The 26,763-nt window shown below is 38.5% G+C and overlaps 1 protein-coding gene across 1 annotated transcript; it reads right to left on the bottom strand.

Moving 5' to 3' along the window:
* Positions 1-679: 679 nt before the first annotated feature.
* LOC131244580 (protein STRICTOSIDINE SYNTHASE-LIKE 7-like) lies at positions 680-21,501 on the bottom strand. The gene is made up of 4 exons (XM_058244096.1): positions 20,807-21,501; positions 18,524-18,831; positions 1,936-2,065; positions 680-1,445 (listed from the first exon to the last, which is right to left on the bottom strand). The coding sequence occupies exons 1-4, from the start codon at positions 21,230-21,232 to the stop codon at positions 1,170-1,172; spliced, it is 1,140 nt and encodes a 379-aa protein (XP_058100079.1). The 5' UTR covers positions 21,233-21,501; the 3' UTR covers positions 680-1,169.
* Positions 21,502-26,763: the final 5,262 nt, after the last annotated feature.

Below are 26,763 nucleotides of genomic sequence, written 5' to 3'. Positions count from 1 at the left end.
TTTGCAAACCAAGAGCTTTGCTAAGCGCGCACACATATGCACTAAAGCTCAAGTACATCCCACACATGTGCCTACATGGCACATGCATAAGAGATCTAATCCATGATCAGGTTAGTTCGACCATGTACATGTTTCCTCCAAAATAAAATCTGGTTCCATTAGCTTGTGGGCCCCAATATTGGACCACATGTAGATGGGTTAGGAAAAAACCTCATCCAAGTATTTTTGGCCATACATTTGTTCTACAAATTGTAGCCTGCTTGACAGGTGGATCAAGTTGATTCTTGATCTGGGGAATTAAAATAATGGTACCATTCCAGTTGATGGATCAGACCTCAGACCTATGGTGCCATGTTGGCACATGTGTGGCATGTACATCAACTTTATTGCACATGCAATTGAGCTTAACAATGTTAAAAAATAACATTTTAAGGAATTTTTATGGCGAAGTTCCTCAGGAATCAATATTTTATTAAATAATGCCTTCGCGATTACAAATGATGTGGAAATGCTTTTGGAGAGATGAAATTACAAAAATATCTTCATTTATGTAATTTTTCTTTAAAATGTAGTGAAGATTAAGACATGTCGGGCCACGTGCATAAAAAGAAGTGAAGCTTAAGACATGTTGGGTCCTTATGCTCATTCGCAAACTCACAAGAATTTCAACACGAGGTCATGATTTCGAGTACCCATTGCGGTGAAAACCCAGTGGTGTGAGTGTATGTGTGTGCATAATAAAATGTCGGGCAATGTGTTATATAACATCCAACTGGTTAACCATATGCACCACACCATGGTCATAACACCAAGAAAAGTTAAGTCAATCATATTATCATATGGGCTACATTTGAATTGAGATATTTTAAATGGTGTACATTATTTTGATAGATTGCCTTTCTTACAATTGGATCCACAAATCCAACTTATTTTTGGTTTGTCTAATAGTAGAGTCATTGTGCGTCTATCGTACTGGTTGGATGTAAGACATACTACATGGGCCTCACAAACTCTCTATTTTCTACTTTGTTGTAAAGAAAAAGCAAAGGAGGGCAATGGCATAATTTCTCCTCTTTGAAATCCCAGCTCCGAATATTGGCAACTGGAGGCACTATTAGATTCTTGACATATTTATATTTCAAAATGTAAAATGCTTTCAAATGGATGGTTCACATTGTACGTGCAGGGTGTTGGGTTAGATCAAGTCGGCTAATGTGGCCCTTTGTGAGGGACCCATAGTAAAGGTGGGTCCCTACTTTAATGGCGCTGGTGACACTATACAAAGCCGGATCCGAATAGAGGGCTAGTGCTTGACCCTCCAAACTAGCGCACAATACCCCACCGTGACCCTCCATCTTGGGCAGCTTCACAAACTTCTCCAGAACCGCCAAAGCTTTCCTCACAAACGGATACTTCATGAACACATGTAGAGAAAATGTTCTTCCCTGAAAGAAACACGCAAAATGCATGCTTAGATATGCTACAATGATGTAGCATTTCCCACCAAACGTGTATGGGCTGTTGATCTTGTGGGCCACACTGTGTAATTGGCATACATTGACCCCATATAGGTGAGATAAGAATATGATGATGACAATGATCTAGATTGTAAATTAGCTGTCCATTCATCAAGTGGGTCAGGTATGTGCAAAAAATAAATAAATAAATTGAATTGTTAAGAAAAGTTATCCTTATGTCTAACACAGACATGCCCACCTGATGATTGGAGCATCCTAAATTTTAGGTGACAACATATATACATTGCGGGGCCCATCTAAAGCATGGCTAGGATGTGACACGTGTGCCAAATTGGGCAGGTGCCATCACATTTTAGGAAAGTGCATAATATTGAGTTTGTAAAATTAGCAAACCTTATTACTTCTAATGAAATGAAGAAAATAAAATGGTAAAAAGGAAATGAAGGATTAAAATTACCGAAACTAGTGCAATCCAGAAATGTCCGTCACAGTAATGAATATTATCGGGAAATCCCGGCAAATTATCAACAAAGTCTTCCACTAATCCTTTTTTCTCCCCTTGAATGTTATATTTTCTGCATCTCCTCCTGCAAGTAAATAAGTTAGAAAATGTTAGAGAATTTTCAAGTACTAAGAAACATGCTTGACCAAGATCAAACCATGTGGGCATCATATAGCGTCACTTTGCATGGCAAGACCTCTTGGGAGATCTCCATGGGCAAGACCAAGTGAAACCATAGGTTGCCGTATATGGTCTTGAAAACATATAAGATCAGCATAGCTGGCAAAAGGTTTTCATACACCACTATTGCAAGTCTAATAATCACTGGGGTTTATGTCTGATTACTAGCATCATTACCATTTTAATAAAAATGTTATTGATAATTTGTCACATTTTTTTTTTTAAATTGTGTAAACAAATTACATATACATAAGAGGGGGAGCAGAAGCCTCAGCCTTCAATGAATAAAAAAAAATAAGCATGATTTATTTATAATTCCACACAAATACAAATAGAGAAAAAACATAAAAAAGAAGTTGACTAGCTGTCGTTTGATAAAACTTATTTATAGTACTTACCACTTATTTTTAGTACTTCTACAATTTAAATTGTTAGAAAAATCTAGATTATTAAGTACTTAAATTAATTTTCACTAAAATATGGGTCTTTTTAAAGCTCTCTTCTTTTCACTTAATGTTGAAGGCTGAATGCTTATAGAGGTGGTGCATTAAAATTTATTTTCATTTTTGACTAAAATATTTGTAAAATTATTTTAAATTATAATTCAATACTTTAAGTTTTAATAGTATTTCAATTTCTAGAGCTTATTTTGCAGTTTATCTAATGGTAGATATGTTATCCTTTAACACAAAGATTACCTATCCCTACTCTATTAGCCAATGTTTTCTCTTGGAAGTTTGACCCTCTTGGTAAATCCTACCATCTTCCCCATGGGTTCTTATCTGAGTGAGACCATCGGCTCAGGAGGCAAAGTACTTTAGAAATCTAAATAGATTTGTGCTTTACTTTCCTCTATAATGCCATGAGTATTTATTGACAATCATTCACCAAAAAGATATTACAACTAGACTTTATTTTAATCCTAACTTGTTAATCACTCATCATAGATCAAGGATCCCTACATAACTAGCTTTTCTAAAATAATCCAAACCAATCAAGGTCAAATACACTATTAACTTACGAAAATCATTTCCTTTATTCCATGTAACATACTAGAAAGTTTTCTATTAGGGCCTATTTGGATAGAAAGCAAAGAGAGAATGCAACTAGTTTACATCAGCAAGAAATTACATCAACAAGACATTTGCACTTGTTTGAAAAGTAGTAAATGTTACAACAAAGTATTTATATTTCAATAACATAAGAGTACAACTATATTTTTAAAATCAAATGGAGGTAAAAGAGTTTCCTTGTGACTTGATGATTTGAAGTTTTAAATGATAGTTTTGGAGGGAAAAAGTGTACCTCAAGCAAATTTAAATGAAAAATCTCAAATCATGGCGATGGTTATAGAGATTAATATGGTTCACGTAGAACCATGTGATGGTTGGTGGATTGACATGGGTGTTAACACACGTGTGTTACGACCATCATTGGTTTAAGATCTATGTGTAAGAACTCTGTTTAGTGGGCCTTACTGATCAACGGTCTGGATTGTCATTCAGTTAGACTGGATGATTGAGTAGAATAGTGGGCCCCACTTCAGGTGATGTGCTGCGTAGTCTAACTGCACAGCTTTGCGTACTAGGGCTGGAATGTATAACTGTCTTACACAGACAGTAATTTGAGTTGTACTAGGATGCTACAATGTGGAGCATGGGAGAGAGAGTTGTGATGGGTTTCAAACTCCCTCTCCACAGACTCTATAAAAGAGAGATGGGTCCCCGATCGTACACCATGGCAGAAATTCGAGTCCCATCTTGTGAATTGCAGAAAGAGTGTGAAGGAGAGGAAGATCCTAAGCTCTACAGGAATTCTGGTATTCTGGTATTCTTATTCGGCTTCCATGGCGGCGTCCCATCTAGGTAAGCCATCTGAACCCCTGATCGCCATGTCCCTTACACAGACAGATCGCTGGGCCTATTCCGCATATAGATTAAGTCCCACAGTTAGTATCAGAGCCATCTGTGTATAGGCATGGATGATCACATCCAGCCACATTTGATCACATCAGGGATTTACGAATTCTTGAAACAGTTGTGATCAGGGATTTTCGAATCCCTGAATTTAGAAATCCAGAATTGAGGATTTCGAATCCCAAATACAGATCAATTAGGGATTTCGAAACTCACATCAGTCATTGGGGTTTTCCAATCGAAACCCTCATCTAATTAGGGATTTCGTTCTCAAATCCCCATATACCGCAATTGGGGATTTCAGATTGCTGATTCCAGAATTCAGATTCGAAACCGATAATCCCAAAATTGGGGATTTTATATACCCACCTGTGTCTTCAATGGAGGCGGTCATGGATTTCAGCACCACTGTCGGCCATGTAACCCACCATCAGGGAAGACCGGACGTCCGACCGGCTGCGAATCCATCTGCAGAGAAGGAGAAATCTCCCTCTCCCTTCAGTAGCCGTCCTCAGTAGGTCGAAAACGGCTTGATTTCTTCTCGAATCAGCGTCGTGGACGATGGCATGACAAGATCTTCCACAAACTTCGGATAATCTCACGAAAGGGAATTTTATTTTATTTTGCTTCCCTTACCCTTAGTCGATCGCTGCTTGGTCAAAACCAACCTTATAGGTAGTCGGGTCAGTGGACCCGATTACATACATTCGAGTCCACCTTATGGACCCGCGTATGGTCTCAATGATATATCCTGCGGACCTGCACTGACAACCGGCCCATTGCACATCTGGGCCATTTGATTTATATCTTATGTCTTGGTAGCAGGCACATTGCCTACATATAAGGTTTTTATGTGGTATGCATCATTGATATACCATGACCATTTTAGCTAAGGGTCCAATTTTTTGGACCATTCTAATTGGGTCACATGTCAGCCCACATTTTATCGGTGTGAACAATTTACCATGAACAATTAATCTTATGCATTCTCTTGATAGGTAATGCAAATAATAACCTATATTTGACAAATATTTAGTATATGGGCTGATCCATCCATGTTGTAGACACCCATGAATGAATCCACACATCTAGTTGTTTAAAGGTTAATATTTCCTATCTATCATGTAAATGTAATGTACTAGATTTGCTTTACTCATGCAGTGTGAACTAACGATAGGGAGTCCTGATTCGGCCCTATAGTTGGCCCATCACCCATCTTTAAGTATTGATATGGACCGTTGGAATATAAGGTATGAAACCTATTTATATGTTTCACTTTAAGGATTTCCAAAAGGTCAAAATCAACTAACTTATGGACCGCATCGGACTGATTAAGATATAATCCATATAGAGGCAGGATTATAATAGCAATCCTAAAGTCTATATTTGTAGTTTTGGATTCGGTTGTGTTAGCCACCATAGAGACCTCAATCGATGAAAACTTTACAAGTACATACTTATAACATTGGGATAATGAGGATTGCATACAGTTGCGTTCATTTTTCATGCGTATGGTAACGAAAACACAGACGATTACCGTTTGACAGTCGTGAACGAGTGAAGTAAATGGTGCTGGTAATATAAAGATGAAAGACTCATCTCACCCACAGGTGATGAGTGTCTCAGATTTACATGACTTACATCACTTAGCTTCATGTTCAGGAGAATCACTAGCATATTGTTATTCCCTCCCATAGGAGGAATGATGATGATGTAACAGATTCTTACCAGGATGAGATGGTTGGGCCCATCATCATCTTGGATGATTCAGTTGATGCCTCCCTTAACAACTGAATTAATTAACTTTGCCTGATAATTGTTTACATTCACTAAATTGCTTTGTGAAATTATGAACTAATGTGAGTATAAATGCATCTCTTTTATTTCGGTCTCAATTCCAACTAACCAGAATCAAGTCCATGCCCTTAATGGATCTAATTACGCTCAATGGAAGAACACCATTGAAGTTGTACTGGGCTGTCTTCAATTAGATCTTGCCCTGATAACACCAGAACCGCCAAAGCCATCTGATAATGCCACTGAAGCTGAATATAATAGATGGGTTGCATGGTTTAGATTAAATGATACATGCCTGAAAGTTATTAAGTATTCAATTTCTGAATCGATGAAAGGTACCATGCCTGAAACAAATAAGGCCAAAGTTTTCCTGACTGAAATGGAAAAACGATTCAAGAAATCTGATAAATCTGAAGTGGGCATTCTTCTGAATATATTGACTCGCTCGTCCTACGATGGAAAAGGCAACATCCGTGAATACATTGTAGAGCAGATCGAAGTTGTTTCTAAGATAAGTGCTCTAGGGCTTGTACTCACTGATGATCAACTGGTTCATTTGATCATGAACAACCTACCTCCCCAATTCGGCACGTTCCTGGTAAACTATAACACTCTGAAGGACATGTGGACATTGGATGAACTCATCACTTAGTGCGTCCAAGAAGAAGACAGGATTAGACAGATGATAAAAGTTTAAAATGTTAATATGGTGACTTCAGGACAAGGGCATGGGCAAGGGAATAAAGGTAAAAGGAAGAGGAAACAAGGTTCTAATAATGGATTCTCTGGTCCTCTATCTGGAAACCATGAGAATCAATATGGAAATGGATCTAAACGCAAACGGGTTAAAGGCAAACCGTGCTTCTTTTGTAAAAAGACAGGTCATCTAAAGAAAGACTGCGAATGTTTTAAGGATTGGCTCATAAAGAAAGGTAATTATTCTGTTCTTGTCTGTTTTGAATCTAATCTAACCGATGTGTCAGTAGATTCCTGGTGGATAGATTCAGGAACTACTATTCACATATGCACTTCTATGCAGGAATTACTACAGGCCAGGCCACCAACTGATGCGGAGCACTCAGTATACGTAGGCAATGGTGTCAAAGTTGACGTAGAGGCAATAGGAGTCTATAGGCTTAAGTTGAAGACTGGTCATTTTTTGAATTTAGTAAATACATTCTGTGTGTCGTCTATAAGGCGCAATTTAGTTTCAATTTCCTGTTTAGATAAGTTGGGATATTCGTTCCACTTTGGAAATAAAAATTTTAGTATTTACTTTAATTTGATTAAAGTTGGAACCGACTCTTCAGTAAACAACTTATACCAGTTAGACTTGATTGCCTCTCACGTCTATAATATTAATACCTTGCATGAAAATGTAGTGGGATCCAAGCGAAGACTAGACTATGAGAATTCCTCCATGTTGTGGCACAGGTGGCTATAGCATATATCTCGTGAGAGATTAGACATGCTTGTGCGAGAAGAAATTTTGCATTCTCTAGACTTCTCTGACTATAAAGTATGCATTGATTGCATAAAAGGGAAACAGACTAGAACGAGAAAGAAAGGTGCAACCAAGAGTGTAGATCTATTAGAGGTTATACATACAAATATCTGTGGACCATTCCCTACAGCCTCATGGAGTGGCCACAAATATTTCATTACCTTTATAGATGACTACTATCGCTTTGGGTACCTATACCTTATCAGTGAGAAATCAGATGCCCTGGATGCTTTTAAAATCTATAAGGCCGAGGTTGAAAATCAACTCGATAAGAGAATTAAAGTTGTCAGATCAGACCGTGGTGGTGAATACTATGACAGATATGATGAATCAGGGCGCAATCCACGGCCATTCACTAAATACCTGCAGGATGGTGGCATTGTTGCTCAGTACACTATGCCTGGTACTCTAGAGCAGAATGGAGTTGCTGAGAGACGTAATCGCACCCTTATGGATATGGTGCGAAGTATGGTCAGCAATTCAACATTGCCAGAATCTCTGTGGGGTGATGCGATCAAAACTGCAGTTTATATATTAAACAGGGTTCCCAGCAAAGCAGTAAGTAAAACTCCTTTTGAGTTGTGGAATGGGAGAAAACCAAGTCTCCGATATCTACATGTTTGGGGTTGTTCTGCTGAGGCCAAAATTTATAACCCGCATGAAAAGAAGCTTGATCCTAGAACCATAAGTTGTTTCTTCATTGGATACCCAGAAAGATCAAAAGGCTATCGATTCTACTGTCCTTCCCACTTCATCAGGATTGTTGAGACTGGGAATGCCAGATTCATTGAGGACACTGAAAACAGTGGGAGCACGAACATAAGAAATTTTGTATTTGAGGAACAAAGGACTGTGACTCCTGTCATAGTCAATCCAGATCACATGGACATTAATGATGCAGTCGATTCTGCAGTCACTGCAGAGCACCACGTAGAACCTCATATACAAACCACTGATGAGGAAAATCAAGATTAGACCCAACAAGCTGGACCATTAAGAAGATCTGAAAGAGAGAGAAGGCTTATAAATCGAGACGATTACATCGTATACTTACAGGAACACGACTTTGATATAGGGGTGGAAAAGGATCCTGAATCCTTTACATAAGTTAAACAAAGTGTTGATCCTTCTCGTTGGTTTAATGCTATGAAAGATGAGTTGAAATCCATGCAGGACAATAAAGTATGAGATCTTGTAGAGTTACCCATTGGAATAAGGCCGATTGGTTGTAAATGGATATTTAAAACCAAACGAGACTCCAAAAGTAATGTCGAACGATATAAAGCTAGACTTGTTGCCAAGGGTTTTAACTAACGTGAGGGCATTGACTTTAAGGAGACTTTCTCACCAGTATCCAAGAAAGACTCATTTAGGATCATAATGGCTCTTGTAGCTCATATGGATTTAGAGTTACATCAGATGGATGTAAAGACTGTATTTCTCAATGGGGATCTGAATGAGAATGTGTACATGTTGCAGCCCGAAGGTTTTGTAGCTACTGGCTCAGAACATTTGGTTTGCAAACTTAAGAAGTCCATCTATGGGTTGAAACAGGCATCGCGACAGTGCTACCGTAAGTTTCAAGAAGTAATTTCTTCATATGGCTTTGTAGAAAATACTGCAGATGAATGTATCTACATTAAAACCAGTGAGAGTGAGTTCGTTATGATGATTTTGTATGTTGATGACAATCTGTTAGCTAGTAGTGATACCAGGATGTTGAGCGACACCAAGAAATTCTTATCTCAAAGGTTTGAAATGAAAGACCTTGGTGAAGCTTCTTATGTCATCGGCATTGAGATTCGCCGTGACAGAACACTTGGACTGCTCAGCTTGTCACAGAGGGCCTATATTACTAGGGTACTTGAAAGGTATGACATGCAAAATTATACTTCAGAAAAGTCGCCCATTGTGAAGGGCGACAAATTTGGTTTATTTCAGTGTCCAAAGAATGATTTAGAAAAGAATCGAATGAAAGAATTTCCGTACGCATCAGTAATAGGGAGCATCATGTATGCTCAAGTCTGTACGCGACCAAACATCGCCTTTGTCACTGGAATGTTGGGAAGATATCTATCTAATCCAGGAATGCAACATTGGATAACTGCAAAGAAAGTATTACGATATCTTCAGAGAACGAAAGACTTCGGACTCACATACAAAAGGTCTGATCAGTTGGAGTTGATCGGATATTCAGATGCAAACTTCACAGGCTGCGTTGATACTAAAAAGTCTACTTCAAGATACATCTTCATGATGGTGGGAGGAGCTGTGTCGTGGAAAAGCGTGAAACAATCTACCACATCCTCATCTACTATGGAAGCTGAATTTATTGCCTACCATGAGGCATCTAATCAGGCACTATGGTTACAAAGTTTCTTCTCAGGTTTGTGGGTATTGGAGCATATCCCGAAACCATTGAGAATATTTTGTGATAATTCGGCTGCTATTTCTTTCTCTAGTAACAACAAGCATTCATCAAGGTCGAGACATATTGATATCAAGTATCTTGTTGTAAAGGAAAGGGTTCAGAATCATCAAGTGTCCGTGGAATTCATCGGCACTAAGCAGATGATTGCAGATCCTCTCACTAAAGGGCTCCCTATCATGCCATTTCAGGAGCATGTAACATCCATGAGAGTCATTGATCCCACAGCTGTTTTCAGTTAGTGGGAGTTGAGAGTATTTTGATTTTCATAAACACTTAGAGATTTCGTTTTATACAGTTTGTTTGGATGATTTTGATATAAAGATTTATTTTTGCTTATTTATATATATGCGCAAATTTTAAGTAAGTAGAACTACAGTTGTGTCTCGTTGGAGACATGAAAAAGCTTTAGGACCTCTTAAGGATAGGCACATATTATTACACTAAAGTGTGTAATCCTTATACCACATTTCCTAGTTCGTGATCTATGTCGTTAAGATTGAAAGTATTTATGATCGCGCTTAGACTCACTTTGCCTAAATTAAATGTTGTGATGACTACCGCGTTTCGATACTGACTGTCTTAATGGACCAGATTGAATAGCATTACTCATACTGTCCAACTGTTTCATTGGTTAACCATTTAGATATTTTCTTAAAGGATCAAAACTTGCTTTCAAAATTATTCTATATGACTATCATTGACGTTGCTCAATGAGGCCCAAGTGGGAGAATGTAAGAACTCTGTTTAGTGGGCCTTACTGATCAATGGTCTGGATTGTCATTCAGTTGGACTGGATGATTGAGTAGAACAGTGGGCCCCACTTCAGGTGATGCGCTGCGTAGTCTATCTGCATAGCTTTGCGTACTAGGGCTGGAATGCTATAACTATCTTACGCAGACAGTAATTTGAGTTGTACTAGGATGCTACAATGTGGAGCATGGGAGAGAGAGTTGTGATGGATTTCAAACTCCCTCTCCACAGACTCTATAAAAGAGAGCTGGGTCCCCGATCCTACACCACGGCAGAAATTCGAGTCTCATCTTGTGAATTGCAGAAAGGGTGTGAAGGAGAGGAAGATCCTAAGCTCTACAGGAATTCTGGTATTCTGGTATTCTTATCCGGCTTCCATGGCGGCGTCCCATCTAGGTAAGCCATCTGAACCCCTGATCGCCATGTCCCTTGTACAGACAGATCCCTGGGCCTATTCCGCATATAGATTAAGTCCCACACTATGAAGATGTTATTGATAGAAAGAAGATTCAGATGAGAAACATAATTATTACAGATGTTATAGAATGTGGAAAGGTATAAGTTATACCTCGGGGAAGGCTATTATTTTAGCTAATGTTTTGCACGTTTCAGACATTTGCAAGAACTTGGTCTTAGGCTATCTTTTAAACAAAACTAGGTTAAAATAGGTTTATGAATTTGATCAAATTATGAAGATTGGTTCTTTTATAGAAAATGGCTATAGAGATCATGAACATGAAAATTTTTAATTAAATGTTAAAATGAATAAAATTGCTTCTGCTTACATGGTGTGTTCCGTCTCTTTGTGTCATGATAGATTATACTATATAAATGCTAAACTATTAAGAATATGAATTCTTGTAGTGTAATTTCTCATTTAGGAAATAATGAATTTAAAAAGTGTAAATCTTATTGAAAATCCAAGGTAACCATAAAACATTTTCATAGAGTGGAAATTTTTGTTCCTAAGTTTACTTAGTCTGATTTAATTTGATATATTGAACTTTTAAGAAAAATTTTAATAGATGTGGTAAAAAATGATTTATTATATTTATTGATGGCATTTCAGATATTGATATGCATATTTATTAAGATATAAGGATGAAGTACTTTCTAAAAGTATAGTTTTAAAAAGTGAAGTATATATCAATTGAATAAAAAAAAAAAAGTTAAAAGTGAGAGAGGTAGCGAATACACTTGTAATAATTTTTATAAATCGAATAATATTATTCATGAAGTTACCGTCCCTTATTATCCTCAACAAAATGGGGTAGTAGAACGTAAAAATCAATCTTTTATTAATATGATGTATGTTATTAAGATTTAATCTTATTTTAAGTATTTGAGGAGAAGCATTGTATATACTTGTTATATCTTAAATAAGTTGCTTACAATTAAATTTAAAATAATCCCATATAAATGATATAGATGTAAAAAACTAAATATAAGTTATTTTAAAGTTTTGGGCTATCTTGTGCATGTTAGGCTAACTAATACCAAAATACTTAAATTAAGATATAAAACTTTCAAGTATGTATTTATAAGATATGTATCTCATAGCAGAGCTTATAATTTTTTGGATAGTAATAATTATATCATAATTAAGTTTAGAGATGCTGAGTTTCATGAAAATATTTTTTTATATAAATTAAACAAAAATAGTTGTCAATTTATTAAGGGTCATTCCTCTGTTAAAATAGACGAATCTTTAAGCTCTCATCCTGTAGACTTAGAAGAAATAGAGTTTGAATTAGAGATTAAGAATAATAAACGGCTTAAAATTGCCAAGGATTATGATCCTAATTTTTACATATTTTTAGCTCAACTAGAAAATGACCAAATGACATTGAAGATGTTATGTACTTGGATGATGTTATCTTTTAGAAAGAAGCAGTCATTAGTGAGATATAGTCCATTAAGATTAATAATACTTGAAAATCAATGGACGTACATCCTAGGCAAAACATTTACGTTGTAAATGGATATTCAAAATAAAATGTAGGGTAGATGATTCTATTAAAAAATATAAGGTTAAGTTAGTAGCTAAGAGCTTTAAATAAATGCAATAGATTGATCGCTTTGATACATTTTCTTTTGTATCTTGATACTACACTTATTTGTATGCCTTATTTGTCAATCACATGAGTCCATGCATCATGGAGTTGGTTAAGCCATTGCAAGCTGAAGATCGAAGACACAAGTAGATGTGGAGCATCGATGAGCAAAAAATAAATATACAAGGTGCCTTGGTGACCCTAACTGATGTAGAATGGGTCACAGATAGTTTCATGGCCAAGATGGATTAGAAAAGGCCTGGTCAACGATAGAAGTGATTTGGACTGTTAGACCTTAAATCGGGCATATCTCATAATCCAGAATGAGTTATTGGACGTAAAATATATGATTTTGGGGGTAGAATGAGCTACTTTAGCCATCCAACCCCACCATGCCGGGTTGCGCAAGACGTATTTGCAAGATACCCCCAGATTGACGGTCGTTTTCCTATTTTAATTCCGTTTTTACTATAAATAGTAAGTTTTAGTTTGATTATAACTCTTCATTCGTTGGGTTGTAGGAGTTGCGCCCAACATGAAAAAAACTTAGAATAATTAGGAGAATAGCTTGGTGAAGCCAAATAGGACACTTACTATTTTTGGCCCAATACCTTGCGCACTAGTAGACATCAGGACCGTTTATAAATAGTAAGTTTACTATTTATAGTAAGTTGCGAATTCTAGGAGTTTTAGTTATAGTATGATTCTGAAATTTCTCTCATTGCTTAGAATCTCTATTTAAAGGGTTGTGAACTCATTTATTTCATTCATGAATCAAATTATGAATTTATTTCTATTTTTCTTGCTTTCTTTCCTTGTGGATTCGAAAAGTCCCTGTGAGGAGTCCAGAGAAGCTCCTTGGATTCAGAGTAGTTTTGCTTGAGGAAGATAGTGCTCGACCTCATCATGTTCATCCCTGCATCACTAACCCTTGACCCAAAACAACCTAAACCTCTAAATGATATTAATCCTAATAGGTAAATATTTTATTGATCATCTATTAGCCTTAAGAGCCTTAATTGAACACGCTTAGATTGGATCTAGATGTCCCGAGTTGTTGGAAAACTACACAATTTTAGCAACATTTGGTCACATCGAATTCACCTTTTGCCTAACTGAAATCGGCTAAAATAGGTTAGCGTGTTAAGAAATAAATTGAAGGTAATTCGGCTACAACTGAATGCCACACTGGGTCTGATCGAAGACCATGTTTGGTACGACTGAAGACCATATTCGTTTTGACTGAAAGTGCTAAAATCTGTCAAACAACTTTTCCTGTTTAATTCGGTGTGAATGAAGCCAAATTTGTTTCGACCAGATATTAGCGATTTCTGCTCATTTTATTACTGTAAAAAATCGATTCCTTTATATAAAACATTCAGCCTTTGTATATTTTGAGGGGTTTTTGGTGCAATAGAAGGCTAGGTAATTCCATATTGATATCCCACATCGTAGGCTTCTAATCCTATGAGTTTCAAGTCATCTTCCTTGAATTTTTCACTTTAATGAGGATCCCAACCTCCACCTTAAAGATGATCTTAAACTCCACTGTTTTCTAGAGTTAAGACCCAATCTTATTGGCACATATTATGTAAATTCTTTAAAAGACCCTTATAGGTGGATCATCTAGGATTTTAACTTTCTATTAGTTGTGGGAGATTCACCCAACCTTCGACCACCTTGGTACCTTAATCGAGTATTACATGCAAAGTGTTTGACCATAGGAGCTGAAACATTGGCAACGTATCGGCATCAACGATCGGGAGAGTAATTGACGAGTTAATTCAGGCACAGGAGAGCTTTGAAGAAGCGACTTAGGCACGACTGTCAATGAGGCTCACTTCGACAAGTAAGGTTGTTATTTATAGAGTTAGTGTACATTTTTTCCTTATATAGGACTGATTGTAAGAGTTTGTTTGTCAAACTCGATAATGTTCTTTTGTAGGACCCAAATCAAGTCCTTCTGTAGGCCACCAGCACGGGTATGTATATGTAGGTTCTTGTGTAGGACCGATGTTCATGGCTGGCATATAGAAAACTACATAAGCCTCTGATGTTCCCTAACATATACTGCCTTGCCCCAAGGCACTTCACTTTGGTAGCTGATTGCTATTCCTATAAAAGAGGTGAAGTAATCTGGAATCCCTCATGCTGTAGAAATCTGCTAGATTCAGAGATTGAGAATATGTGGCCCTACTTGGGTGCATCAGCAGTTGCAAGCCTCTTCTGTCTGGAGAAGATAGGTTAGCTTGGAGATTTGACAATCAGGGAAAGTTCTCCATATCATCCTTATATGAATCCCTTACTAATATCCCCTCGTCCTTGTTTGTTTCTTTGACACATCCCGTGTGGAAGTACAAAGTCCCCCCAAAGATATCGGTGTTTGGGTGGTTTGTGGGTAAGAAGAAGGTTTTGATAGTAGACAATCTAAGAAAGAGGGGTATGATTATTACGAACATGTGTCTGTGTTGCATGGCTAGTGAAGAATCAGTTGATCACCTCTTCATTTTCTATCCCTTCTTTAAGCGGGTTTGGACATCAATATTTCAGTGGTTTGGTCTTTCATGGGTCTCCCCCGATTCGACGACCCAACTTCTTGAAGCATGGCATGGTCCTTCCCTAGGTAAGGAGAAGACCATTGTCTAGAGAATAACCCTCCTGATTGTTTGGTGGGCAATATGGGAAGAAAGAAAAGGAAGGTGCTTTAATGATATATCTAATTAGTTGGATTCTATTTGGAGTAGAGTTCAACACTTTATAATAAAGTGGGCTTCTTCTTGTGTTAACCTGGACGACTGAAATTTTCTTTCGTTAGGAGGGTGATTTCGTCGCTATCTTAGCGGCCTGATCTCTCTCCTCCTCTTTGCTGTTTTGTTTTTTCCTCTTTAATAAAAATTTAGTTATCTCTTAAAAAAGAAAAAAAGAAAAAAATAGAGGTAAACCTAATTTAAAATCTTCTATAGTGAAATCTAGTACACTCATGGGTTAATTACGTCCGCCGGGAGTGAAGTAGGGACACTGTACCACTATTCACGCTTGTTTTTAGGACTGTTATTTGAGTACTTGCTTAACTATGCTTATGTGAGTGATTGATGAATTATATATATGTATGATTAGATGAATGTTATGATTTGATAATTAGCACATCCCCCCCACACATGTACACTATCATGTGTAGACTAGTTGCTTAACATGTTGCATCATTTGTAGTATTTGTGATTGGGCCTTCTATTGGCTTGAAACCTTAAAGTTAATTACCTTAGTTTAATTGGAAATTAGTTTAGGTAGGCAATTGTGTGCTTAATAGGTGTACATTTTATTTGGTCCTAATCACCCCCTTTTACGATATAGCATTCATTTTATAGTCCCGGCAAACTTCCGCACGCATAGGCCATGGGCCCACCACACACTACAATTTCAATTAGTATCAGAGAGGGTTCCTCCTGAAATGCTTAACCACACGGAGTGAGATCCGAAGGAGCTTTAAAATGATGTCTGCATATGAGCGGACCATCATCATCAATGATAAATATTTATAGGAGTCTCTTCCTTGAACTCCAAGGAAGCCCTAAACTTGAAAGTAAGCTAATAAAAATTTTAATATTATCAAATCTCTAAACATTATAAAACAAATAAGAAAATGCTTCTAGACAATGAAAAGTGTCACACTTGAGGACCATAAAAGGTGGGGCCAATCATGAAGGCCGAGTGATCAGTTTTGAGGATCACGTGACTTCAAAATCAAAGACAATGATCAATAGGCGGTTACATTCCGAAGGCCAATTTCTATCATAACTTCCTAAACGGTCCTGCGGGAACTATAATTTACTCATTCACATGAGAGTTGTGCTGAAGGCGGTCACCATAAAAGTCAGCTGAGAGAAAGATGTGTGCCATCCATTGATTTGATGAGCTATACACATGTAATGAATCATATCATAAGAAGTCTTCTAATTTTAGCAGTGTAGCTTGCTTTTGTTTTTGTTTTGTTTTGTTTTGTTTTGTTTTTTGTTTTTGTTAGCTTGTTAGTACACCCCACCGTCAGTTCACACTTCAGTGGTAGCCACCCCCATTAGGGATCGAAACCAAGACCTCAGTGTTGAAACGAGGTATCTTTCACTCCGTCTACCCTTTCACTCCGTCTACCACTTGAGCTATGGATCAGGGTAGACCATCTAGATTTCATCAAGCTGATTTTTACGAAATGACATACCTTTGGCATGCCCAAATGTTCTACAAAGTTGAGACAAGCTTAGTATGTGAAAATTCACATAATGTTTTTAGAGTTGTTTCAACTATAAAGCTTTATAACTTAAGTGTAACTTATAAATGCATTTTGAGTGCATTTATTGTGCTCAACCAAGTTATCTTTAGGTATTAAAAAACTAGATAGATGCAAAACTCAAACGAACTACACTATATAATAGTTGTGACATAGACACCTACATGTAACAACCTTTCAACTTGCATACGGGCCTTAATGTGTATTGTACCATCCATCCTATTCATTCAAAATAGGTGGCCACCGGAATGCACGGGCATTCAAAACTAGCTGGGGTGCACCATGTGATATTATAGGTTCTAGTTATGCTTTTTTTTTAAGATGGTCTCGCCCACCTAAGTTTTGGATCAGCTCGATCTTTGACTGCCAGAGTAGAACATAAGGGGGTGCACCGATGGATAGATTGGATATCATGTACACATCTTTGTAGGCCCGTACATCGACTTGTTCGTTGCGCTTAAACCATAGAACTGAATCGGGCCACACAGTGCATAAGGAAGCTGATTGCGTGGTGTGCCACACACTACTCACTTGGGTGGCGTGTTGACGTCACTAAGTTCTGTGGACCCCACTATAATGTATGTGTTATATCCACACCGTACATACATTTTTTGAGATCATTTTAAGGAATGGTATAAAAAATGAGGCAGATCCAAAGCTCATGTGGACCATATCACAAAAAGCAGTAGAGATTGAACGCATACCATTGGAAACTTCTCGAGATCCATAAAGGTTTTGGATCAAGCTGATATTTGTGTTTTCCCTTCATCCAGGTCTGTGTGACCTTGTGAACAGGTTGGATGGCAAATAAACACAATGGTGGGACCTAAGAAGAATTCAACAGTGGCCATCATTGTTCCCACTAGTTTCTGTGGTGTAAACCATTTGAGTTTTGAATCTGCCTCATTTTTTGATACATGCTCTAAAATGTTCTGGCAAAATGGATGTACAGTGTTGATATAATTTATACATCATGTTAGCCCCACGGAACCTGGTGACGTCAACCCACCACGGAAATCACATAATCCGCTTCCAATATGTAAAAGAATCATCGGACACGTATTACCAACTGATAGGTTGAGTAGCATGACTAGCTACTGAAATGACGTGGCCAAGTTCTGTGGGCCCACCATGATGTATTTTTGTATCCACACCGTTCATACATTTGGAGGGATTATTTTATGATATTACCAAAGAATTATGCAGATTCAAGGCTGGAGTGGACCCCACCACAGAAAACAGTGGGGAGAGTGATGACCACAGTTGAAACCTTCCAAAGGTCCACCGTGATGTTTATTTGAGATCCAACCTGTTCATGTGTTAACGCAGACATGAAAGAAGGGAAAACACAAATACCAGCTTGATCGGAAAATTTCTGTGAGGGTCCTTGGAACTTTTTAACGGTGGACGTCACTCTCCGCACTGTTTTCTATGATAGGTCCACTCGAGATTTAGATCTTACTCATTCTTTGGATCTCTCCAAATGGATGGACGGTGTGGATACAAAATATACATCATAGTTGGGCCCACAGAACTTGGTGACGTCCCTTGTGCAGCGAGTCTCGCTGCTCAACCTGTCAGTAGCTAATCCGCGTCCAGAATCATCAGTACTGGAGTTGGAGATCTTACATGGTGGTTTCACAGAATACCAGGAAATCTTGTTGCGGAGAGAGGGCGACACCGTTGGCGAAGTAGAGATTCCGCACAAGCACTTGGGCCTGGTTGATGGATGGATCATAGCTCATTAGCCGTCCATGAGGACGACCTTCAAGAGCATCGCGCCGGAACTCGTTGAAATTGTATTTGTAGGATGTGTCCGTGAAGTAAATCACGCCGTTGCTGGTGACATCGACACAGTTGGTCAGACCGAATTTCACTCCCTCAGCTTCATCAGTCAGCACGTTCACTTCTCCATCTATAGTCACTCTCAACAGCCCCTGTCACCATATGCACAGATGTGAGAGTAGGGGTAAAATAGTCTTTTACCATAGGTCAGAATTGTATCCTTCCACCTTTACCAGGAAAACTGAAAAACCAAAGACCAGTCTTATGAGAATTGTCTTCTTCCATGGACGGATGATTCAGACTGGCCATCTGATGGGGAAACGGATTGGCTACCACCTGCCACCAGCCAATGGCTGATGGTCGGTGCTCTTTGGGCCCCACCATGATGTATGTGTTTCATTCATGCCGTCCATATATTTTTCTAGATCATTTTATGGTATGAGACCAAAAATAAGGTATATCCCAATCTCAAGTGGACCACATTATAGGAAAGAGTGTTGAATGAATGTAGACCGTTAAAAACTTTTCGAGGGCCATAAAAGTTGTGGATCAAGCTAATCTTTGTTTTTTCCCTTCATCTAGGTCTGTATGACCTAATCAACAGATTGGATGTCAAATAAACAGTACAGTGGGCCTTAGGAGGATTTTAATGGTCGATATCCAATCAATATTGTTTTCCTGTGTTGTGGTCCACCTGAGATTTTACACCTTTCATTTTTGGCATCAAGCCGTAAAATGATCTGTAAAAATGGATAAACAGCATGGATGAAACACATACATCATGGTGGGCCCACAGATCACCGACCACCAGCAACCGGGCTAGTGGTAGGGGGAGTAGCCAATCCGTATCCATCTGATGGCAAGCACTGAAGGGACCGGATTGCATGTGCTCCCGGCCTATAGGAAGTTCGTGTAGGCAGAAGCTATTATGGTGTCTCCCACGTGACCGTGAGAAATCTATCCCGTTCATCAGTTTATCTAGCTACCATCAGGATATGAGCCCAAAAATGAAGCAGATTGAAAACTTAGGTGGGCCACGGGACAGGAATAATGAGGATGGAAACACCCACCGTTGAAACCTTACTGGGTCCACTGTGATATTTATATGCCATTCAAACCATCCATAAGTTTATTCCCACTGGGCTTAAATGAAAACAAAAAGGTTTCCTTGATGGTCCAAACTGCGATATTTATTTACTGGGTCCACTGTGATATTTATATGCCGACCCAATTTTGCTGCTTGTGCCAACATGGTACACGATCAAGATCCAAACTGCCTATAAGGTGGCCTACATCATGTAAATGCCCTGCCCAAGAATCAGATGCATCACTGCTTTGGATCAAATAATTCCAGACAAGAAGTTGGCTACTTGGACAATGGTCTGCATTCAGTGAACCTGTGTGGCCTACCTGATTTTTGGGTCAGATCATACGTCAGTGGGGAATACCTGATGAACGTCTTGTAACTTTCACACATGTGGCTACGAGTGGGCATGTGCAGGAAAATTTCAGGGGATTTTTATGGAATTATTCTTAAAACTGAATTTATAAAAAATACCTTGGTTATTTGAATCCTCCAAGGACAAATTGACAAAAATACCCTTATTTGTTTTCTTTTAAGAGAAATGGCAGAGCGAAGCATTGCGACCCTATGTAATGTGTTATGACATCCAACTCGTCAAACTGGTGGGCCCCATTATGGAAAGCAACATACGCCTTCCCAAAGTCTCCAGTTACATCTGTGGCCCACTTGGTAGTTGGATCAGGCCAATTCCTTGGGCTATTTGTTCATCACGGTCGAGTGCACCTTTTGGACGGGCTAGATGTCATACACAAACCATGTAGTCCTACAATGGTCGACCCCACCACTTTTTAGAAAAAACTGACCAAGGACATTTTGATGATCGTGTCAACCATCTGTACAGTCAAAGGGTCTTGTGAAAAATCAAAGCAGTCAAATCTCTTTTCAGTAAAATCAGGTTTTCCCAGAACAAAACGAAATACCCGAAAAAATTACTAAAAGAACCTCCTCTTTCAGTTGCATGCACCATGTTATTACCCCACACCAGCATCATCGTGAAGTTCCAAGAAAACTCTAGACCGTTTAAAACTCCATGCTCATCTTACCTTGTACGCATCGGCGACGATGAGCTGCTTATCTGCTCCAAGAGCGATCCCGAGCGGCCGGCCACCAACGTGGACCCAATTCTCAATGGACATCGTCTCTGCGGCCTCAGCCACCATGACTCTCTTTATCCATCCATCACCGCATCCGGTGTACAGCACGTCGGCTTCAGCATCAAAGGCCAAGTCCTCTGGCCCAGGCAAAAGCCCATCACCCAACCTTTCGGACCCTTTGAGTATGTGGTTGTTGCGTGACAGGACGGCTAGGGAGGAGAACCATGAGTGTTGGTCCGGCAGCTGGACCGGATCCAACTCATCGGCTGCGTGTAGAAGCACCGCAACCACGGTTGGCCCCACAACAATTACGATGAGTGCGGCCCATAAGCTGGATGATGTTTGGCGGATGGCGCTAGCTTTTGCAGTGGGCATGGCTGGGGTGGCTCAGCTGGTGAGCTTTTGATGGAAATTAGGAAAGAAAGCATGCATCCTATCTCATGCAAAAGTCTACATGTATGGTCGATGCAATGATCCTCGACACAAGGATATGTATATTGTTCTTATGTCTGGAGTCTGTAGTGGGACCCATGATCACTGATTGTGACCGTTGATCTAATGGGCAAGTACGTTAGGTGAAAACCCCTGATAGTTTCTCCGTTTTCATGTGAAAACGCTAAACATTTGATCATGGGCCAGCAATAGATGGTTGTGGAAGAAATATGGGTGGGTGGGATTTCTAGATTGTAGCTGTTGATATTTGGAGAAATGCTCCGGTGCTCTCATAGCACTATATGTTATAATTGCATTGGGAGACTTAGACAGTCCAATCCATTCATCCAGACTGTTCATTAGCTCCAGGACACATTTAATGGGTTACCATGCAAACATCATACTGATCTAGCAAATATAACCATTTGATCAATAGCATTTAATTTGGACGGTCAAGATCATTTGAATAAAACAAGTCCACTAAACAAATCGATCCATGTATTTTGTAGGATCCGTTATGGATTGCTATGATTCGTAAGAATCAATTTTGATGGGCAATTGTGGCTAGGAAAATGGACGGCTATAGACAACAAAGGCCAAATCCCACTGCCGTTTGAGCATGTGGGTGTGCCTCGGGTGTGAGTCGTGTGTTAGAAGGAAAAAAAAAGTCCGCTTCCTTGGATCACGAGCAGACGTATTTCAACCCCGAAATCCGGGATGAGTGCCCGTGGTGTGTGGGGGTGTGTGTTAAAAAAGAAAAGAACGGACGTGGCTTTGAAAATGGATGGCCATATAGAAAATAAGGCCAAATCAAGGGTATATTGGATCATTCGATCAATGAGATTGTTGCATCATAGCCCATGGAATTTGTTCTGGACTTTATGGACAGTTCAGATCCAACGGTTGGAATGTCCAAGTTGATCTTGACAATTAAGAGCAACATGATTCATAACACCTCTATACGTAGAAAAAAGAAAAAGAAAAAGAAAAAGAAAAAGAAAATCATGGAAATATTGTATTTTTCATATTAAGCACATGTTAGCTTTGACGCTGATTGCCTGCAGCCATAAGCTCTGAGGGCCACCGTGATATATGTCTCCATTCCGTTCTGCCAACTCATTTTAGAACATGAGCCCAAACGTGAAGCAGATGCAAAGCTCAAGTAGATCACATCACATCACACCACAGGAAACACTAGGAACCTCTTGGGGGCCTTGGAAGTTTGGAATGTTTTCCCTTCATCTACGTTGGAGTCACCTTATTGACGGGTATAGCAAATAAGCTATTGAGATTTTGGTTTTAAAAATAAATATTTTTGAAAATAAATATTTTTGAAAAATTTTGTTTCCTACCAAATTAAATTCCAAAATAACAAAGGAAAGTTTACATTTTTGTTTAGTCAGATATCATTGGATAGAGTAGGAAAAAACTTTTAGTTTATAAGTCTTTGAGTGTGGAGTATTCTTACTTGGAGAAATGGAGAGAGATGCTCAGTTTTGCTGTGTTCCATATCATACGAACGCGTGCTCGGGCATGGGCAGTGTGGCTGTAGTAGCGTTAGTTGGTGCATGTGAGATGGTGCGTTTGTCGTGCGAGAGAGAAGTGCAAAGTGACTTGGCTTTATAGGCTACTGGAAATGGTTAGGTCAATGGATGCAAAACTGTCAAACAAATTTTTGAATGACTAGGAGCCTTAATATCCAAAACGGTTTGAAAACGGATAACCCTTGATGATCAAACGGTCAAATTGTTGATCTAACGATCTGAAATGTTCATAATTTAGTGCCAACGGCTAGAAATGTTTCACAAACGTTCTAAACCATTGATGATTACCTAACAATGGTCTACACCTTAGGTGCTATATAAACTGGACCATCCGAGTCCAAAATCATTCAAGTCCAACAAATTCAATCCGATTCGATCTCTCAAAGTTTCCTCTTAAGTTTATTCAAGAACTTGCTGAGTGACATGAACATTATTTGAGTCACTAAGTTTGACTACTCAACAAATCTGCCAGAGTTCCGAACTGCTTTAACCGAGTCCCTGAGTGGGTCCCTTTGTGATTGTTGCACGTAGGACCTTAAAAAATGATTGTCTTATCCTATAAGCAATTTACCTATAACCCATCAATGATCTTAATTCAATAGGAGAAGTGGGCAAATTAAGCTTTGTGATTCAACTTGGTGTTAATTTTTTATTTTTATTTTTTATCTTTAGGTTTCTAATATTATTTGTGAAATATTTTTCAATAATATTAAAACTTAATTCATGGATACTGAAAGTGTTACATTAATCAAACTGATGAATGAGGACCTAATTAGACTAGCTCGATTCGACAGTACAAGCTTCACCAGATGACTAGTCACGTTAAAGTTTCTTCTCTCTATCTTGAAGATATTTTACATTATGGACCCCAATCTACAACCTCTACCAGAAGCGACCGACAATGACACTCAAGAACAGATTGCTATATAATAAAACATCAAAAAGATAAACTGTTGTGTCGTGTTCACATCCTCAATGCGCCATCTGATTGGCTATATGACCTGTATACGAGAAAGACTTCAGTAAAAGAAATTCGGAATGCGTTGGAATACAAGTACAAGGCAGAAGAAGAAGGAACAACGAAATTTCTAATGGTCAGGTACTTTGATTTCACGATGGTAGATAATAAGCCTCTGTTGACCCAAATTCATGAATTACAGTTAATCGTAAACAAAATAAAGGCACTAAAAATCGACTTACCTGAATCTTTCCTAGTCAGAGCTATTATAGCCAAACTACCTTTAAGTTGGAAAGACTATAAGAAAAAACTAATGTATAAATCATAAGAGTTCACCCTGAAACAAATCCAAAAGAATCTTCGTATTGAGGAAAAATATCATAACTAAGATAAGAAGAGGAGATGCCAATAGTGCATCCTTTTCAAAGGTGAATGCAGAAGAAAAATCATCCCAAAATAAGAACTTTGAGAAAAACAAATTCCTAAAACCTAATAAAGATTAAGAAAAATTTAAGAAAATCCAAAATAAGAAAAAGGGTAAACCTAAGGGTCTTTGCTATGTATGTGGTAAGACCGGGCATTTCATCAGAGTATGTAGGGACCACAAAAAGCCTAAGAAAGATAGTAATGCAGTAGACGATGATATCACAGAAATGATCACGGAAGTGAACATAGTTAAGGAGAAAGTACCCAGTTGGTGGTATGATACAGGTGCCATAGTCCATATATGCAATGACAGATTTACCTTCAAAATCTATGAAGACATGACCAACGTGTTAGTGTACTAATTTTTGTACCTTGTTTGTCAATCACATGAGTTCTTGTGTCAAGTAGTCAGTTGAGCCCATGCATATACCAATAAAGGGAACATGCAGTTTAAATCATTACGCATTTTTATTCCTCCAAAGTCATCAATACATTGTGATTATTTCAGAATAAGCCATAAATAAAGGAGACATTCTCAAAGATTATTATAACAGAAATAACATTTAAGAACAATTCCCTGGCCACGGATCTCAAAGAAAGAGTTATTGAAGTTGACCAAAGAGATTGTTGTCGCATGAGCATCATTAAAGGACAGTTCTCTGATCAAGTTACTTAAAAATGCAGTTGCCATAGTTGTTACAACGACAAGTTTTGATGAAAAAAGAATTGCACGAATAAAGTAATTAAAATTGTGGAGGATACAATTCTGACCCTATTCATAGAAAGGCGTGATTGACTGCTATGAAGACAGAGTGCTTTCATTGCTACTATTATCCTCCCTATTGAAGCATTCATTCGGTGCTTCTGATTGGAGGTATTTAGTTTTCCATTCAACTGCGATCATTCAATCTTCCGTTCGACTGCGATCATTCAATCTTTCATTCGAGCACGATCATTTAGTCTTTGTTCGAGCACGACTACTTAGTCTTCCATTCGAGCATGATCATTCAGTCTTCTGTTCGAGCAAAATCATTCAGTCTTCCATTCGAGCACGACATCCAGACATCCTTCGGCTGTAATTCATTCGAGTTCGATTCCTTCAACCGTGATTCATTTGATAGCAATCCATTTGAACACGATTACTCTGAGCTTGATTCTTTCGAGCTCGACTCTTCGGTTCTCCATTTGAACGATCCTTCTCCTTTATGCGATCAACTCTATTTTCATAAAGAATTATTCTTTGACGTGAAAGGATTTTTATGCAGAAAGAAGATCGACCCTCCATTTAATTTCATAAATAAATCAAAGAAGGATCGATGAGACATTTTTTGGGGAAAAAAATGCACGAGTTAATAGGAGTTTGGGTTCTTGCGCATTAAGGATCCAAGATAGGCAGTCCTACCCATTTTGTGACCCTCTCTCTATCTCCCTAGATCTCCCATCATGCAGCATTCTCCCATTTGCGTAGCCCTCTCTCTATCATCCCTCTTTATGGAAAATCTATTGTGCATGAATAATGTTGCGCGGGCACATGAATAGTGTTGCACAGGAATAATATTGCACGTGAATAGTGTTGCGCAGTGAGTAATATTACGTGTGAATAGTGTTATGGGGGAATAGTACTGTTGCACGGGATAGGGACTATGGCACATAATTTGAGGTATCACACGTGTGAAAGCCTATAAATACCATCTCCCTCTTTCATTTGCATCATCAGAAGTTCAAGAGAGAGGAGCAGGTATGGGGCGCGTGAATAGTGTTGTGTGGTGAAGAGTGTTTTGCGGATTTGTTGGGTCTATTATGCGGTCGTGCAACAGGGATGCTTTACATGCTTGCGTAATAAAAGACCTTCACAGCACTGTGCTTTGCAGTTTTATGGGTTCCCTTCGTAGTTCAATTTTTGATGCATACACCTCTCAATTGTAAGCTTGAAGCAAAGGATCTTGGACCCGCATAATCCCTTTGTCACTCTGACAGACACCAAATATGCTGAAATGCTGCCGAAATTGTTATTGAATTGATTATCCTTTCTTTTATTGCACCGATTTATTGTACTTTATTTTAGAATTAAGGGAAACATGAGGATGTAATTGAAACTCAGAATTAATGAAATTTATGATGATGAATGTTCTTTTATTTTCTTTGTTAATTATTGAATGAGATTTTTCCTATCAAACCGCATTCGTTTCTTGTTGAAACACTTGGAAAGTGTAAACCAAAGACACAAGTGAATACAGAGCATCAAGGAGCAAAATATAAGTAAATGATGTGCCTTGTTGACCCTAACCCTTGACCCAAAACAACTTTGGACCTCTAGATGATCTAGGCTTAATAAGAATACCTAATTGATCATCCCTTAGCCTTAAAAAACCAAGTGGAACATGACAAATAAGGTTAGAAGAGGTGCGAAGCTTCTGTGTAAACAATAGCCTAAAAGAACAGTTTTCGATGGCTGTTTGATGACATCGAGCTGTCATTGAAGTGCCTTCGATGGCATTGAAGGCCCTCTCGATGGAATCGATTAAGAGTTATAACTGTCTAGTAAT

The sequence above is a fragment of the Magnolia sinica genome, chromosome 4 (genome assembly GCF_029962835.1).
Source record: "Magnolia sinica isolate HGM2019 chromosome 4, MsV1, whole genome shotgun sequence".
Classification (NCBI taxonomy): Eukaryota; Viridiplantae; Streptophyta; class Magnoliopsida; order Magnoliales; family Magnoliaceae; genus Magnolia; species Magnolia sinica.
This window is presented reverse-complemented; position numbering and strand designations above follow the sequence as displayed.